The 18,819-nt window shown below is 42.1% G+C and overlaps 1 protein-coding gene across 1 annotated transcript in view; it reads left to right on the forward strand.

Moving 5' to 3' along the window:
* Positions 1–18,819, forward strand: part of LOC110490588 (microtubule-associated protein 1B) — a 53,354-nt gene that overhangs the window by 24,048 nt on the left and 10,487 nt on the right. Inside the window, exon 2 of the mRNA XM_021564067.2 lies at positions 5,113–5,214. Within this exon, the coding sequence (XP_021419742.2) occupies positions 5,113–5,214 (102 nt within the window). The remainder of the gene's footprint in view (positions 1–5,112; positions 5,215–18,819) is intronic.

The raw sequence follows: 18,819 nt of genomic DNA on the forward strand, positions 1-18,819 counted from the left end.
TGCTTCAATATATCCACATAATTTTCCTACCTCATGATGCCTTCTATTTTGTGACGTGCACAGTCCCTCCTGCAGCAAAACACCCCCACAACATGATGCTGCCACCCCTGTGCTTCATGGTTGGGATGGTGTTCTTCGGCTTGCAAGCCTCCCCCTTTTTCCTCCAAACTTAAAAATGGTCATTATGGCCAACAGTTCTATTTTTGATTTGTCAGACCAGAGGACATTTCTCCAAAAAGTACATTATTTTCCCCATGTGCAGTTGCAAACCGTAGTCTGGCCTTTTTATGGCGGTTTTGGAGCAGTGGCTTCTTCCTTGCCGAGCGGCCTTTCAGGTTATGTCGATATAGGACTCGTTTTACTATGGATATAGATTATTTTATACCTGTTTCTTCCAGCATTTTCACAAGGTCTATTGCTGCTGTTCTGGGATTGATTTGCACTTTTCGCACCAAAGTACGTTCATCTCTAGGAGACAGAACTCGTCTCCTTCCTGAGTGGTATGAAGGCTGCGTGGTCCAATGGTGTTTATACCTGCGTACTATTGTTTGTACAGATGAACGTGGACCTTCAGGCGTTTGGAAATTGCTCCCAAGGATGAACCAGACTTGTGGAGGTGTACAATTATTTTTCTGACGTCTTGGCTGATTTATTTTGATTTTCCCATGATGTCAAGCAAAGAGGCACTGAGTTTGAAGGTAGACCTTGAAATACATCCATAGGTACACCTCCAATTGACTCAAATGATGTCAATTAGCCTATCAGAAGCTTCTAAAGCCATGCCATCATTTTCAGTAATTTTCCAAGCTGTTTAAAGGCACATTCAACTGAGTGTATGTAAACTTCTGACCCACAGGAATTGTGAAACAGTGAATTATATGTGAAATAATCTGTAAACAATTGTTAGAAAAATTACGTGTCATGCACAAAGTATATGTCCTAACCGACTTGCCAAAACTATAGTTTGTTATCAAGAAATTTGTGGAGTGGTTGAAAAATGAGTTTTAATGACTCCAACCTAAGTGTATGTAAACTTCCGACTTCAACTGTATATAGCCTGTAGCTTATTGGAGATTAAACATATAAATTATATTTTATCAAATTGTGATACTCTTAGTTCACTGATATTTTTTGTATTTATTTTTGTACATTATGGCATTTTATTGTAACTCTTTGTCACTGATGCTAGTAATTTGAGGCTTCTGTTCACACATCAGCTGCATAGCATGTTGACATTACAAAAAGTACCTCCAACAGTGACAGATCCATAATGGAACCTGTCAATTATTTACTGCAAGTTACTTATTAACTGAAAATAGATTTATTTCATTACGAGTACACAAGTAACATTGTCTAGTTGTGGGAGTGAGTGAGTTTTTCTGTGCTTTCCAGTTTCAGTTTGAATCCTTCTCTTAAAACAACCTCTTAGCCTGACCAGCATTAACACAGCTACAACCATGTAATTAAACTAGTCTTAGTTGCCCGATACTCGGGTTGTAGAATGGCAGGGAGTGTCTGTATATGTTATTATGAAACCACTGAGCCCAGCCTGGTCTCATAAACTAGACGTAACATAGTAAAGTTAAATCCGGGACACTCAAATGAGTATGATACTGTATGTTACGTTTGGTATGGTTACAGAAAGGAGAGGTGGATGTGTGGGCGTATAATGCGAACGTCTAGCGACCCAAAGGTTGCGTGTTCGAATCTGATCAAGGACAACTTTAACATTTGCACTAATTAGCACTTAGCTACAACTTTTTAGCTACTTTGCAACTATGCAGCATGTTGGCTAACACTTCTCCTAACTCAGTGGTCACCAACCGGTTGATCACAATCGACTTGTCGATTTCCAAGGCATTTCATTTTGAATGCCAAACATTTCTGTAAAAAACGTAACGATTAAACATTATGTTCCTATTTTATTTTGTTAATCTCGGGCTGTTGGTGGTAGGTGCAGCCAATTCCGCTGCCCTGCGTGCCAGGTAGGCAAACTGTTGACATTTCATGTGTCTGAAGGTACCAATTCTGCCTTCCCGGTGGGCCTGGTGAGGAAATCAAGTGCACTATGCTACCGCTGGTCAATCAGATTGCTCAGATGACCGAATCTGCAGTAAAGTAGCAGGCAATTAAAAAAAAAAAAGGCAACGGCAAAATTAATACTGTGAGAATTCAAAACGTTTAAAACCATGACTAGAGAGAGAATGTCAATGAATACAGCAAAGAGCTGCTGTTTTTACGAGTGAGTTTGTTTAATTTCTTACTCAGCACTGTCAACACTTTGTATTCAACACTTTTATAAGCCATAAAATGTGTGTTTTTCCCTATTTCCTCTCAGGGCTACAACAAGCAGTGCAGCAGTAATGAATGAGTAGGAAAGTGTATCTATAGGCTTGCGCTGTTGTTGTTATTATTAGCCCAGCCAACATTAGCGGCAACAAGTCGGAATTTGTAACATTTTATACGTATTGCAAATTCATAGCACATTGTACAAATTGCTATTTGTAACATATCATATGAAATGGATGATGAACATACATTATGAAACGTAATATATGTATTCATTTGTGTAACATACTAAATGGAGAGGGACAGATTTACTATGTTACATTTACCCAAGGTAGTCAAGGTTGCTGAGCCTGGGTAGGTTCCACTTTCAGAACTGACTAATTACATATAAGCTTAAATCTCCCTGGCTTCTGTCAGACTAGGTTGCACATTTTGGGGAATATTCAGAGGTGGAAACTTTCAGTGGGAATATATGTGAATAAATGCATATTATTATTATTATTATTATTATTATTAATACCATTTTAAATGTAGCTGTTTTTTTGCATTGGATATATTTACCATATCATATGGCGACAGAAACATAAACATTTACCTTATCATAAGTGGACTTAATTGCAAATGATTAAATCCTTCCAATAGAAATAAAAAAAACAATTTAGTTATGAATTGAACTTTAATTAAATGAGTTGACTCTTCACATGGGATGATTTCACTGAACAACAAAAGGGAATATTGAATGATCCTCGAAGATCAAATCGCATTTCCCCCCAAAAAATTTAACATCTGTAAATTGATTGTCTAGAAACTTGTCTAGAAGTGTAATTCGCATGACTGCCAAGAACCTTGCCCTCACCCAGGCCAAGGTGGCGAGACACAGTAGTGATGACACCATAGCCCTTGTTGATCTCTGCACCAAACAGGATGCTCTTACCAGCATACTTGGGGTCCAACATATACGCTGTGGCGTAAAATGTGCTTCAGGCAGAAGTCTTCACACTTTTTGATGTATTTTAGAACTGCAGTTTCCTCTGCTTGGAGCAACAGTGAAGTGGGCAGGGCAGTACGGATTTCTTCTCTTACATCTATCTGCAAGCAGAGTCTGAACATCAGACAGGATGGCATCGTCAACCTCAATCTGTGCAATGGCTACTGCTATAGGTTTCAGGCTGCTTACCGCTCTCTCCCAAAATACATCATCCAGGAGGATCCTCTTGATGGGGCTGTCCATATCGGCAGACTGTGATATGGGGTGTGATGTGAGGGTAGGACTCCTCTACTTTAGACCAAGCAGCCTTTGTGTTCACAGCATTGTCTGTCACCAGTGCAAATACCTCTGTGGTCCAAGGTCATTGATGACTGCCTTCAGCTCATCTGCAATGTAGAGACCAGTGTGTCTGCTGTCCCTTGTCTGTGCTCTTGTAGAATACTGGTTGAGGGGTGGAGATGTAGTTAATTATTCCTTGCCCACTAGCATTCGACCACCCATCAGAGATAATTGCAGTTGTCTGCGTTCTCTATGATTTGCTTGGCCTTCACCTGAACTCTGTTGAACTCTGCATCCAGCAAATGAGTAGATGAAGCATGTCTGGTTGGAGGGGTGTATGCTATCCCACAAAATAAAGGTGCACTGTTATAGGCTAACTTTTTTTTTAAATGAATTTCAGCAAAATTTCCCAAATTCCAGGGCTTAACTTCCTATGGAAAAATTCAGGAAATGTACCTGTAAATTTCTTACCCTTTCAAACCCTAGCCAGGGTGCAGCTAAGCTCCTCTTGTTGCATCCATTGTTTTCATTGCTTTGTTAAAATGTAGCTAGCATTGTCTTTCATTATGAGGATGGGATATTATATTTATATGTTCAATTCATACTTGACATTCCTCATAAGTCCTTTGGATCTCACTTTGTGGCCTTGCTTAGTAAAAGTGCCTGTCTCGTGAACCTCTTAAAGATCAGCCCCTCTTTTTAAAATTTTCGCCTAAATTGACATACCCAAATCTAACTGCCTATAGCTCAGGGAAAGAAGCAAGTATGTGCATATTCTTGATACCATTTGAAATGAAACACTTTGAAGTTTGTGGAAATGTGAAATGAATGTAGGAGAATATAACACACTCCCAGGATTGTCATACATTATGGATTATTATCTTCCATACATAAAATGTACTAACAGGAGACATGACAAGAATGCTTATCCAATGCCTCCAAACACAAAGTGAAATATTTAAGGACCAAGTTAGCAGCCAACACTGATCTAATGTCATAAGTGAACCAACCACACACACAGTAAAAAATATATATTTAAAATGTACATACTATTTACAATTACAGTATTTAGAACACCCTCTACACAAGATTGTGCTGCTGGTCCCAAGTCTTTTTGCTGTAAAGCACATAGTATCCTCTACTTGTAGTCTGGCTGGGTATTCACACCTCTAGATGGCTGGGAGGGGGTTTGTTGTGGAGCCATAGAGCAGCAGTCAGACTAAGTGGGGGATGGAGGACTTGACTGTGGTCTCTTTGAAGTCAGTCTACCACAAATAAATAAAAATCAGTAAGAACTTAAGTTATTTTTTATTTAACCTTTATTTAACTAGGCAAGTCAGTACAAATTCTTATTTACATTGATGCCAAAACCGGACGACGCTGGGCCAATTGTGTGTTTTTGTTTGTATAAAACTACATCACATTATTCATATTGAGCAACAACTGTCCCGTTGATGGGACACTGATCCATATTAAGAAGTGAATATTTGGTTTGAATAATTGAAAATGCTGTTGACCTGAGTATTGAGTGTGCTCCTAATCGTGTGTTTCAACAGGCATCCGCTCATGGGGCGTGGACCTGACAGCCTGTAACCTGGATGAGCAGCTCAAGCTATTTGTGTCGCGACACTCTGCCTTCTTCTCAGAGGAAATAAAAGGTAAGGAGAATTTGGGGACTTTCCCCACCACTGACATCTGAAATAAAACATGTACATTCATGTCATATTTTTTTTTTACCTTTTATTTAACCTCTCTCTGTGTGGTCATATTTGACCAATTTATGTATGATGTATTAAAAGTGCCTGTAGTCTCTGCAGGTTAAGACCACATTGCTTTGGCCCATGTACAGAGCCTTCAGAAAGTATTCACACCCTTTGACTGATTCACATTTTGTTGTTACAGCCTGAATTTAAAATTGTTAAATTGAGATGTTTTGTCACTGGCCTACACACAATGCCCCATAATGTTAGTGGAATTATGTTTTTAGAACAAGTCAGATAATAAGTTGCATGGACTCACTCTGTGTGCAATGATAGTGTTTAATATGATTTTTCTGTAAATGACCTCATCTCTGTACCCCACAAATTCAATTCTGTAAGCTCCCTAAGTCGAGCAGTGAATTTCAAACACAGATTCAACCACACAGACCAGGGATGTTTTCCAATGTTTCGCAAAGAAGGGCCCCTCTGGTAGGTAGAGATATATATATATATATATATATATATATATATATATATATATATATATATATATATATATATATATATATATATATATATATATATCTATATATATATCTATATCTATATATATATATATATATATATATATATATATATATATCTATCAATATTTGTATAAAAAAATAAAAATCAGACATTGAATATCCCTTTGAGCTTGGTGAAGTTATCAATTATAATTTTGATAGTGTGTCAGTACACCCAGTCACTACAAACGTACAGGCGTCCTTCCTAATTTTTGCCGGAGAGGAAAGAAACTGCTCAGGGATTTTACCATGAGGCCAATGGTGAGTTTAATGGCTTTAATAGGAGACAACGTTGGAACAAAGAAGCATGTACAGAATATAAATATTCCAAAACGTTCATCCTGTTTGCACCAAGGCACTGAAGTAATACTGCAAATGTGGCAAAGCACTTAACTTTGTGTCCTTAATGATAGAAAGTGTTATAAAAATATAACCACTAGTGGTTAGAGCTTTGGGCCAGTAACCGAAAGGTTGCTGGATCGAATCCCCGAGCGGACAAGGTAAAAATCTGTCCTTCTCCCCCTGAACAAGGCATTTAACCCACTATTCCCCGGTACGCCGTCATTGTAAGTAAGAATTTGTTCTTAACTGACATGCTTAGTTAAATAAAGGTTATGTTTTTAGGCAAATCCCATACAACGTAGGGGTGGCTGCATCATGTTATGGGTATGCTTGTAATTGTTAAGGACTGGAGAGTTTTTCAGTATTAATAATACACAATGGAGCTAAGCACAGTCAAAATCCTAGAGGAAAACCTGGTTGTCTGCTTTCCATCAGACACTGGGAGATGAATTCACATTTCAGCAGGACTATTTAAAACACAAAGCGAAATCTACGCTTCTTATCAAGAAGACAGTGAATGTTCCTGAGTGGCCGACTTAATTTCGACTTCAGTCTACTTGAAAATCTATGGCAAGACCTGAAATTTGTCTAGCAATGATCAACGACCAATTTGACAGAGCTTGAAGAATTTTGAAAATAATAATGTTGCAAAATCCAGGTGTTACATGTACATGTACTTATCTAATCAATATATTTTTTTTTTTACAAATGTTTTTACACTTTGACATTAGTATTTTGTGTAGATCGATGACAATTAATTCAATGTAATCCCACTTTGTGACACAGCAAAATGTGGAAAAAGTCAGTGTGTGTATACTTTCTGACTGTGCACTGTATGTTAACAAGGCATGTAAAAGTGGTTGAAGGGATGATGTTAATGGTTATTTGTCTCTCTTTATGTAGTTTTGTCTCTTGTCGTGATGTTTAAAAAAAAAAAATCCCAGCCCCTGTCCCTGCAGGAGGTATTTTACCTTTTGGTTGGCAGTCATTGTAAATAAGAATTTGTTCTTAACTGACTTGCCTTGTTAAATAAAAATTCAAGCCTATTGAAGATTAGATGCTTCATACACTGTTCGTTTTATTGTCAACTGCTCTTGCATCATTGCTTGGATCCATAGTCTCAAGTCAGTCTGCCTTGGTTGAACAGACTGGTACCAGCAACTTTATGGGGTGCATTTCCAAGATGGAATTGGGTGTGTTAGGCAGCTGAGTGAACAGCTGAAATCCTCATCACCCCTAAACCACCATGCCATTCTATTTCTTTCAAACTTATGACTCACACGTGAATGCCTGCTGTTTTCCAACTCCTTTTTGAATGTTTCTTCTGTCAGTCTATTAAATGAGTCCCATTGAATATCTGTGTGAATGCTGTTCATGACCCACTTTTCAAACTTGACAGCTGTGAAATTGAGGACACAAGATGGGAAAAAAAAAACATTACACATTTTTTGTGCAACACACTGTTACATCCCATGACGATCACAATTCTCAGAGAAGCCAAAATAAGCATAAATTAGTAAAACATTCTAAATGGTAGGAGTAAGTTGCTTTAAATGAGAATATCCATTCCAAAGAATTCTATGCTTTGCAATTCATTAATATAATTATATGGTCATTCATCCAAAGCCACTTAGAGAACTCATGTGGGAATCAAACCCACACATACCATGCTCCAACCAACTGAGCCATTGGAACCGCCTATAGCTTCCAGTTCCCATTCTCATGTTATTCACTGTTAGGTGTGTGTCTGTCCCTGGGCTTCCTCCCTGCTGTTGGCATGCTGGGTCACAGTGGTTAGCAACACGGCGGTGCCCTGGGACTAGAGGTTTGCGTGTGGAGAGGCTATATCTAGCAGATCAGCAGTAGCAGCACTTAGATGGACTAACCGTTGGCGGATTAGAAAGTTTGTCTTGCTCGGCAGGTCAGGTGCTGCTCAGCCTGGCAAACACCAGTGATATTACATTCGCTCAGCGTCTTCACACTCCAGTGGAGATGGAGCTTGCTTCCTTCCCCACCAGAGATTTCTATCTCATGATAACTCCATCTGATTGCTGTAAAGACTCATTGAACTTAGCATATTCATCTGATATCTACACTGAACAAAAATATAAATGCAACACCCAATAATGTCAAAGATTTTAGTGAGTTAGTTCATATAAGGAAGTCAGTCAATTAAAATAAATAAATTAGGACCTAATCTATGGATTTAACATGACTAGGAATACAGATACCCCTAACAAAAAGGTAGGGGTGAACACTATTTACTGCAAGTTGGTCAGGCTGTTGATTGTGGCCTGTGGAACGTTGTACCACTCCTCTTCAATGGCTGTGCGAAGTTGCTGGATATTGGGGGAACTGGAACACGCTGTCGTACACGTTGATCTGGAGCATACCAAACTTGCTCTATGGGTGACGCCTGGTGAGTATGCAGTCCATGGACGAACTGGGACATTTTAAGTCTCCAGGAATTGTACAGATCCTTGCAACATGGGTGCTTGGACTCTCATGCTGAAACACGAGGTGATGACGGCAGATTAATGGCATGGATCTCGTTACGGTATCTCTGTGCATTCAAATTGCCATCGATAAAATGCAATTGTGTTTGTTGTCCATAGCTTATACCTGCCCATACCGTAACCCCAATCGCCACCATGGGGCACTCTGTTCAACATTGACATCAGCAAACTGCTCGTCCACACAATGCTATATACGCTGTCTGCCATCTGCCCGGTACAGTTGCAACCGGGATTCATCCATGAAGAGCACACTTCTCCAGCATGCCAGTGGCCTTTGAAGGTGAGACTTTGCCCACTGAAGTCCGTTAAGACGCAGAACTGCAGTCAGATCAAGGCCCTGGTGAGGACGACGAGCTTCCCTGAGATGTTTTCTGACAGTTTGTGCAGACATTATTTGGTTTTGCGCAGTTTCATCACCTGTCCGAGTGACTGGTCTCAGACAATCCCGCAGTTATATAAGCCGAATCTGGAGGTCCTGGGCTGGCGTGGTCACACATGGTCTGCGGTTGTGAGGCCAGTTGGCCGTGCAGCCAAATTCTCTAAAATAGCATTGGACGAGGCTTATGGTAGAGAAATAAACATTTTAATTCTCCAGCAATAGCTCTAGTGGACTGTAATGCAGTCAGCATGCCAATTGCATGCTCCCTCCCTCAACTTGAGACATCTGTGGCGTTGTGTGACAAAAAAATGCCCAGCACTAGGTGCACCTGTTTATTTAGCTTCTTGATATGCCACACCTGCCAGGTGGATAAATTATCTTGGCAAAGGAGAAATCCTTTTAACTGGAATGTAAACGCATTTGTGCACAACATTTTGAGAAATATGATTTCTGTGCATATGGAACATTTCTGTGCTCTTTTATTCCAGTTCATGGGACCAACACTTTACATGTTGCATGTATATTTATCTATCATCTAGGTAATCTACAATACAATCTGGGAAAATTATACAAATTATGTTGAGAAAAAGCTTTGATTGCCTTTACTTCTCCTTAGTCGCCAGCCTTGGTTGGAGGTTATGGCAGAAAGTGTGTGCCCTCTTATGTTGTGGACACTGCATTACCATTCATCAATGTTTTCGCCACCGGCTGTTGTTCTCGTAACACTGAGCAACTTAACTCAGCTGACTGAATACTGCTTGTGTATTTGTTAATGCAAAACACAACCAAACAAATACTCTTCTGTTGGAAAATGAGAGCATTCAAGAAGAATATGAAACTAACGTTTGCCAAACATTCCAAGTGGATTGCAGAACCCTTTGACGAAGACTACCCCTTGGTCCCATTTGACTCTTCATCAGTTCTGGAGAGGTGTGTGTGTGTGTGTGTGTGTGTGCACACGTGGCATTCTCCCCATCTTCAATCTTGGTTGCGGTACCTTTCGTTCAGTGACCATTCTCAGCAGCACTAAAAGGACTATGACACTGCATTTTGACAGCATCCTTTCTGCTTTTCACTCCTTATGATCGAAGCAAACAAAACTGTCCATGGGGTTTGTTGATGACAACAGGGAGAGTGTTTTAGCCCTCTGGAAAAGCATCAGGAGGCCATAGGCCTTTTTATGTTGACTGGAAGCGAACAGGGATCGACGTTCGTTGACAAAGACAAAAGGCACGTTGTCCTACATGCCCCCTCTTGGATTCCATCGGACACTAATGATAGATATGAGTCAATGTTTTAATTTGACTGCCTGGGAATGTGTACGCAATGCCATGGGTGGTACTGGTGCTGTCCATTAACCCTGGCCAGCAGGCTGTTTATGTGAGGTCAGGTAATGGTTTCAAGTAGTAATGTTTTCCAAAGCCCAGTGTCCCGCCTAATTTATAGCAGGAGTTGTCCTTCATAGCCAGATGTCGTATTGTCATATTCGCTCTGTATGCTGAAGCCTGAAAATGCCAGGTTACTCAGGGTTGGACAAGTTCCACAATTTGAATTTGTTTCTGTGAGATCCAGAGGCCAACAAGCAACCTCTTTTTGTAGAAGAACCTAGAAGCCTGGCACACAAGACTAAAGCAGGAGAAACATTGCATTGAAGTTTTATTCCTCTACACCTCAACCATACAGCATCAGCTGAGTAGCTCCTTCAGACCGTTATCTGTATAGTTTGCAGTGTAGTTTGTGTGGAGTGTTCGTTGGGAGAACAGATAAATGAGACAGGTGGCTGATGGAAAGCAGAGAGTGTATTGCCAGGGTGGGTGGAAGGAGTAGTCGGTGTGACCTCGCAGCTTTAAATAGTTGGCCATAGCTGCACCTTCCTCACTCTGCAGCCCATCTTCCCACAGTCACCAAGACATAGCAACTTTCTCCTCTGGTATCAAGCATTACCTTGCCCCACCATCAGTCCTCACTCACACTTGCTCATGCTAGCTCAGGCCATCACAACTGGGCATCTGTGAAATTACTACTACTGTATTGCTGCAGTGCTCCACTATGGAAGCCGTGCTGCCTAGCCTCTTCCGGCCAACAGGCTGACTAATGGCAGGCCAGCTGTTGAGGGGAGTGTGTGTTTTTACACTAGTGGAGTGCTGCCTGACAGGGTGGTGCTGAGCTTGGCTGCAGGCTGGGGGAGCAGAGAATCAGGTGGTGTGTCAGTGTCTGCTTGATCTCATTTCACAGGACAACCAATATAACCTTATACAAGAATGATTCATGAAAAATACCTCATAGAAATTAGTTGGAATTAGTACAAATTGGAATGTATGTATATATTAGAGGATAGTTGCCTAACGGAGTGATAACAAAGCGTTAGCAGCATTATTACTGTATAGCCATTAGCTAATGATGACTGAATGGCGGCGGAAGAAATGGCAGCAGTTTTACGGGCGCCCAACCAATTGTGCTATTATGTGTTTTGCGTTATTTGTAAATTATTTTGTTCATAATGTTTCTGCAACCGTATCTTAGGGCAAAAAATAGCTTCTGGATATCAGGACAGCGATCACTCACCTCGGATTAGACAAAGATGTTTTCTTCAACAAGCAGGACACACAGGACATTCTCCGAACACCCGACAAGGCCAACATCCCAGTTATTTGCAAGAGGAAGAGAAGCAGGTACAAAGGACACAGAGCGGGGTGCCTTGTAAGGATTCGCAGAAGGCGAGTGGGAAAGCTGCCGTTACCGTCAATATTACTTGCCAACGTGCAGTCATTGGACAATAAATTAGATGAGGTACGTTCACGAATATCCTACCAACGGGACATCAAACTGTAATATCTTATGTTTCACGGAATCTGAATGATGATGACATGGATATTCAGCTAGCGGGATATACGCTACACCGGCAAGATAGAACAGCACGAGGGGGGCGGGCGGTCTGTGCATATTTGTAACCAGCAGGTGCATGAAATCTAAGGAAGTCTCTAGATTTTGTCTGAAGTAAAGTATCTTGTGATAAAATGCAGACCACACTATTTGCCTAGAGTTTTGAGCTATACTTTTCGTGGCTGTTTATTTACCACCACAGACGGATGCTGGCACTAAGACCGCACTCAGTCAGCTGTATAAGGAAATAAGCAAGCAGGGAAACTTAAATCAGTTCTACCTAATTTCTATCAACATGTTAAATGTGCAACCAGAGGGAAAAAACATTCTAGATCACCTGTACTCCACACACAGAGACGAGTACAAAGCTCTCCCTTGCCCTCCATTTGGTAAATCCGACCACAATTCTATCTTCCTAATTCCTGCTTGCAAGCAAAAAATGTAAAGCAGGAAGCTCCAGTGACTTGGTCTATAAAAAAAGTGGTCAGGTGATGCAGATGCTAAACTACAGGACTGTCTTAATATCACAGACTGGAACATGTTCCGGGATTCTTCTAACGGCATTGAGGAGTACACCACATCAGTCACTGGCTTTATCAATAAGTGCATCGAGGACGTCGTGCCCACAGTAACTGTATGTACATACCCCAACCAAAAGCCATGGATTACAGGCAACATTCGCACTGAGCTAAAGGGTAGAGCTGCCGCTGTCAAGGTGCGGGACTCTAACCCGGAAGCTGATTAGAAATCGTGCTGTGCCTTCCGATGAACCATCAAACAGGCAAAGCGTCAATACAGGGCTAAGATTGAATCCTACTATACCGGCTCCGACGCTTGTCTTATGTGGCAGGGCTTGCGAACTATTCGACTAGAAAGGGAAGTACAGCCGCGAGCTGCACGGTGACTCGAGCCTACCAGACGAGCTAAATCACTTCAATGCTCGCTTTGAAGCAAGCAACACTGAGGCAAGCAACACTGAGGCATGCATGGGAGCATCAGCTGTTCCGGACGACTGTGTGATCACGCTCTCCGTAGCTGACTTGAGTAAGACCTTTTTTAAACAGGTCAACATACACAAGGTTGCGGGGCCAGACAGATTACAAGGATGTGTGCTCCGTGCATGTGCTGACCAACTGGCAGGTGTCTTCATTGACATTTTCAACATGTCCCTGATTTGAGTCTGTAATACCAACATATTTCAAGCAGACCTCCATGGTCCCTGTGCCCAAGAACACGAAGGCAACCTGCCTAAATGACTACAGACCCATAGAATTCACATCCGTATGCATGAAGTGCTTTGAAAGGCTGGTAATGGTTCACGTCAATACCATTATCCCAGAAACCCTAGACCCACTCCAATTTGCAAACCGCCAAACAGATCCACAGATGATGCACTCTCTCATCATTAAGTTTGCAGACACAACAGTGGTAGGCCTGATCACCGACAATGACGAGACAGCCTATAGGGAGGAGGCCAAAGACCTGGCTGTGTGGTGCCATAATAACAACCTAGCCCTCAACGTAACCAAGGCTAAGGAGATGATTGTGGACTACAGGAAAAGGAGGACCAAGCACACCCCCATTCTCATCGATGGGGCTGTAGTGGAGCAGGTTGAGAGCCTCCTTGGTGTCCACATCACCAACAAACTAGAATGGTTCAAGCACACCAAGACAGTCGTGAAGAGGACACAACAAAGCTTATTCCCCATCAGGAAACTAAAACAATTTGGCATGGGTCCTCAGATCCTCAAAAGGTTCTACAGCTGCAACATCAAGAGCACTGGTTGCATCACTGCCTGGTACGGCAATTGCTCGGCCTCCGACCGCAAGGCACTACAGAGGGTAGTGTGTACGGCCCAGTACATCACTGGGGCTAAGCTGTCTGCCATCCAGGAACTCTATACCAGGCGGTGTCAGAGGAAGGCTCTAAAAATTGTCAAAGACCCCAGCCACCCCAGTCATAGACGGTTCTCTCTACTACCGCATGGCAAGCGGTACCGGAGTGCCAAGTCTAGGACAAAAAGGCTTCAACAGTTTTTACCCCCAAGCCATAAGAGTCCTGAACAGGTAATCAAATGGCTACCTGGACTATTTGCATTGTGTGCTCCCCCTCCCCCCAACCCCTATTTTATGCTGCTGCTACTCTGTTTATCATATATGCATAGTCACTTTAACTATACATTCATGTATATACTACCTGAATTGGCCTGACCAACCAGTGCCCCCGCACATTGGCTAACCGGGCTATCTGCATTGTGTCCCGCCAACCCCTCTTTTACGCTACTGCTTCTCTCTGTTTATCATATACGCATAGTCACTTTAACCATATCTACATTTGCATACTACCTCAATCAGCCCGACTAACCGGTGCCTAATATATAGCCTCGCTACTGTCATTTTTCACTGTATTTTTTACTGTTTTTATTTCTTTCATTACCTATAGTTCACCGAATACCTTTTTTGCAATGTTGGTTAGAGCCTGTAAGTAAGCATTTCACTGTAATTCACCTGTTGTATTCTTTGCACGTGACAAATAAACTTTGATTTGATGCTGACAGATGGTATCTGTTTTGAATAAGGGACTTTGTCCCCTGTGAGGCTGACTGTCTCCTTTTATAGTAGGGGGACTGGGGTGGTTTACTGGCTGCCCTGGTTACGTGAGCAGCTGGTCCACTCCCAGCAACATGTCATGTAGCTCCTCCTGTGATTTACAGCGTAGATTTTTTTTAAACCTGCCTCTATCCCAGCATAGTGCACTGCAGACACATGGGATGGTGGGGGGGTGGCTGTCAGTGTCCCTGTGTGTAATTATGCATTCCTGTGAAATATTGAAGCAGTGCTTTTGCAGGGTTGGATTTGGTGGCTGGGGAGGGAGTAGTGTGTTTGGATACACCTGCAAATGGCAAACCTTAAAGAATTACGATTCACCTCAGAAGTAATGGTTACAGAGGAGACTCATCACATCTGAAATATGGCAGCATCTTAAGCATATTCCTTTACCAAAACCCTAATTAAATTATTTTACACAATTGCTACATATTGTGACTCATCCAGAGTTGAAGAGTAAAGGCAGGAAAGCTTTTTCCTTTCAGCCATATTGCTGTGAATATTTCAGGCCACTTTCAGCCTTGTTTTCAAGCAGAGTAGAATTATACACTGCAGTGTGTATATGTACAATGATAACCTGACCGTGGAAGAAAGGATCTGCTCCAAGGGACGAATGGTGCCAAAGCCCAGAGAGCCATCAAAGATGAGAGATGGGCAATTCCAAAGTGTGATGCTGAGATTCAGATTTTTCACTTTAAAATGTATGTCAAATAAAAAACAATAATTAAAGTTAAATAAACCATACAGCTCCATGCGCAAGGACTACTTTTAACAATTTCCACAAAGTTTTATAAAAACACATTTACTTGAAGAGCAATGCAGATGCAACGTTTGGTAACAGAATGATTGTGCTGTTGGCGCCATCTGTCATTCTGTTACCAAACTTAGCATCTGCACTGTTCTTCAAGGAAATGTGTTTTTGTAAAACAAACTGTAGAAAATTAAGACATCCTTGTGCATAATTTTCAAATGTTCCTTGTGCATCACTCCATTATTGTGGAATTGAAGGCAGGGAGATGAGGGGAAGAATGTGTGGATTTTGTTGTAGGGTAATCCTTTGCTTAAAAGTCATGCTGTGGTGGTTTTAATTTGCCTCTGTCCAACATGGTGGTGAGTCGGATGTTGCCCTGGGTGCCCCTCAAGTTTGTCCCTGCAGGGGGCACAGATCTCTGATAGGACAGGGCTCAACCAGACACACAGCATGTGGAAAAGGCAGAGGTGGTCTTGAGAGCCTTGGTAGCCAGGTAGTCTCAACACTTTTGGTAAATAATTCAAGTTATTCATGCAGCTAATATCTGTTCTGATTCACACTAATGAACCAATATATACAATATCTGGTCATGGGCCTTGATAAATTGTTCAAGATAGAATTAAGATCATTATTTGCTTCCTTGTGCTATTGTGTTCTCTGGGGAAAAGCCTAGGCCATGCAGCTGTTACAATGGCACCATGCTAGCACAACTAGCTTGACAGGAAGGAAGAAAGTGCTTCCTCATGTTTTCGGTTTCGTCTCTACGCAAGGGTCAAGGTTGGAGCTGGGGCCCTCTCTTTGATCATGTCTTTTTTACACATGCCGGTGACTGTAAAAAATGGTTCCTCTTCTCGCAGCACAGGAAATAGGGTGGACTGTTGTAATGAGGAGGGGTTGTGGTTGGTACGCTAATGACATTGAATTGTAAATAGTCCGGTGGCCATTTGATTAATTGTTCAGCAGTCTTATGGCTTGGGGATAGAAGTTGTTTAGGAGCCTTTTGGTCTTAGACTTGGTGCTCCAGAATCGCTTGCCAAGCAGAGAAAACAATCTGACTTGGGTGAATGGTGAGTCTGACAATTTTATGGGCTTTACTCTGACACCGCCTATTATATAGGTCCTGGATGGTAGTAATTTTGGCCCCAGTGATTTCCTGGGCAGTACGCACTACCCTCTAGCGCCTTATGGTCAGATGCCGAGCAGTTGCCATACCAGGCGGTGATGCAACTTGTCAGGATGTTCTCGATGGTGCGGCTGTAGAACTTTTTGAGCATCTGTGGACCCATGACTAATCTTTGCAGTCTCCTGAGGGGGAAAAGGTTTTGTTGTGCCCTCTTCACGACTGTCTTGGTGTGTTGGGACAATTCTAGTTTGTTGGTGATGTGGACACCAATGAACTTGAAGCTCTCAACCTTCTCCTACAGCCCCGCCGATATTAATAGGTGCCTGTTCGCCTTTTCCTGTTGTCCACGATCAGCTCCTTTGTCTTGATCACGTTGAGGGGAGAGGTTGTGGTCCTGGCGCCACACTGCCAGTTCTCTGACCTCCCTATAGGCTTTCTCATCAGTGTCAGTTATCAGGCCTACCACTGTTGTGTCGTCTGCAAACTTATTGATGGTGTTGGAGTCGTGTGATGAGCTTTGAGGGTACTATGGTGTTGAATGCTGAGCTTTAGTCAATGAAAAGCATTCTCACATAGGTGTTCCCTTTGTCCAGGTGGGAATGGGCAGTGTGGAGTGCAATAGACATAGCATCATCTGTGGATCTGGCGGTATGGCGGTATGCAAATTGGAGTGGGTCTAGGGTTTCTGGGATAATTGTGTTGATGTAAGCCATTACCAGCATTTCAAAGCACTTCATGGCTATGGATATGAGTGCTACGGGTCTGTAGTCATTTTCGTCAGGTTGCCATTGTGTTCTTGGGCACAGGGACTATGGTGGTCTGCTTGAAACAGCCTATCAAAGCACTTCATGGCAACCGACGTGAGTGCTATGGGGTGGTAATCATTTAGGCAGGTTACCTTCGCTTCCTTGGACTAGGATGGTCTGATTGAAACATGTAGTTATTACAGACTCGGTCAGGGAGAGGTTGAAAATGTCAGTGAAGACACTTGCCATTTCGTCAGCGCATGCTCGCAGTACACGTCATGGTAATCCGTCTGCCCCTCGGCTTTGAATGTTGACCTGTTTAAAGGTCTTGCTCACATGGACTACCAAGAGCGTTATCACAGTCATCCAGAACAGCTGGTGCTCTCGTGCATGCGTCTATGTTGCTTCGATGTTTTCCCTAATGGGGGTGGTAACACCTTAGCTACTACCCTAATGGGGGTGGTAACACCTTAGCTACTACCCTAATGGGGGTGGTAACGCTTTAGTTACTTTCCTAATGGGGTGGTAATCAATTTCAATGCTCAATACCTGTTAGCCCATATGACTACAGCAAGCAACAATCACATTCTCAATCTACCTTTTTGACTGGCTGGACCATCTACACCAACCACCTGACTTGGACTGGGCCTTTGGGTAACTGTCCACTCTGTTTTGGATCTACTGAGCTTTTGGTTAATGTGCATTTGCGCTGTTGTTCATATGTTAAGACAACTTTTGCAGCTTCAATAGTGATAATGGATACACTCCAGAGACTTTGGTCTTTTGTCGGCTTCTCTTCAACTATAGGCTTGGCTAGTCATAAATTGCTTGTGCAGTTACTTTTACTTTGAGTTATTCCTCTTTATCTCACTGGAAGTCCTTTCTTCCCCTCCCACAGCCTTATAGTGTGTTAGGCTATCTATATAACCTATAAAAAACATTGTCCTTGCTTTCTGCCAGGACTTCCATGATTATTTGACCTTTTAGCGCATGTAGCCCCAGTCGTGAGACCGTTTAACCACACCTCCCATTTCGTCTTGAGTTGTTGTGGCAAATTGTTGGCTAAATGGAGATGTTTGGTGCAGTGCATGAGTGAATGTCCCTGTATTCTGGCATGTGATGCAGTAGGGAGGAGTGTGGATCACAGGTTGTTTTTTCAGCCTGAATAGCCTCAGTATGTCATTGCAGCTTTTGGAGCATGGGAATAACTAGAATTATTAACAAATATAGCCTAAAACAAAAACATATGATATTTCAAAAGCTTTACCTTTTTGTTTCTTTTGAGTTATAGCATTATTGTGTAGATGTTGGCTTTTTTTGGTAACCAATTTGTGTTTTGTTTTTTTGTCTTATTCAAGACCGTTGAATCAATACCATTCGAACTACTGGTAAGTCATGTTTTGTTGAGACCGTCATTTGGGTTATTTTGTTTTTGCCTCAGCCTTGTCTCGTTTCAGTACCTTGCCTGGTGTTTGTCCTATTCTCTCTTCAGACCTGCACTGAAAGCTACAGTCAGACTGCTGGCCCAGGGTTTATCTTTAGGCTATGCAAAGCTCTGTGCCTTAATGTAATCGGCGTTGTTGCCTTCTCTTTAGAGGCATTCCACCCAGGGAAGTGTCTATAGACTGGTTGTTTCTGATGCTGGCAAAG

The sequence above is a fragment of the Oncorhynchus mykiss genome, chromosome 1, assembly GCF_013265735.2.
Source record: "Oncorhynchus mykiss isolate Arlee chromosome 1, USDA_OmykA_1.1, whole genome shotgun sequence".
Lineage (NCBI taxonomy): Eukaryota > Metazoa > Chordata > Actinopteri > Salmoniformes > Salmonidae > Oncorhynchus > Oncorhynchus mykiss.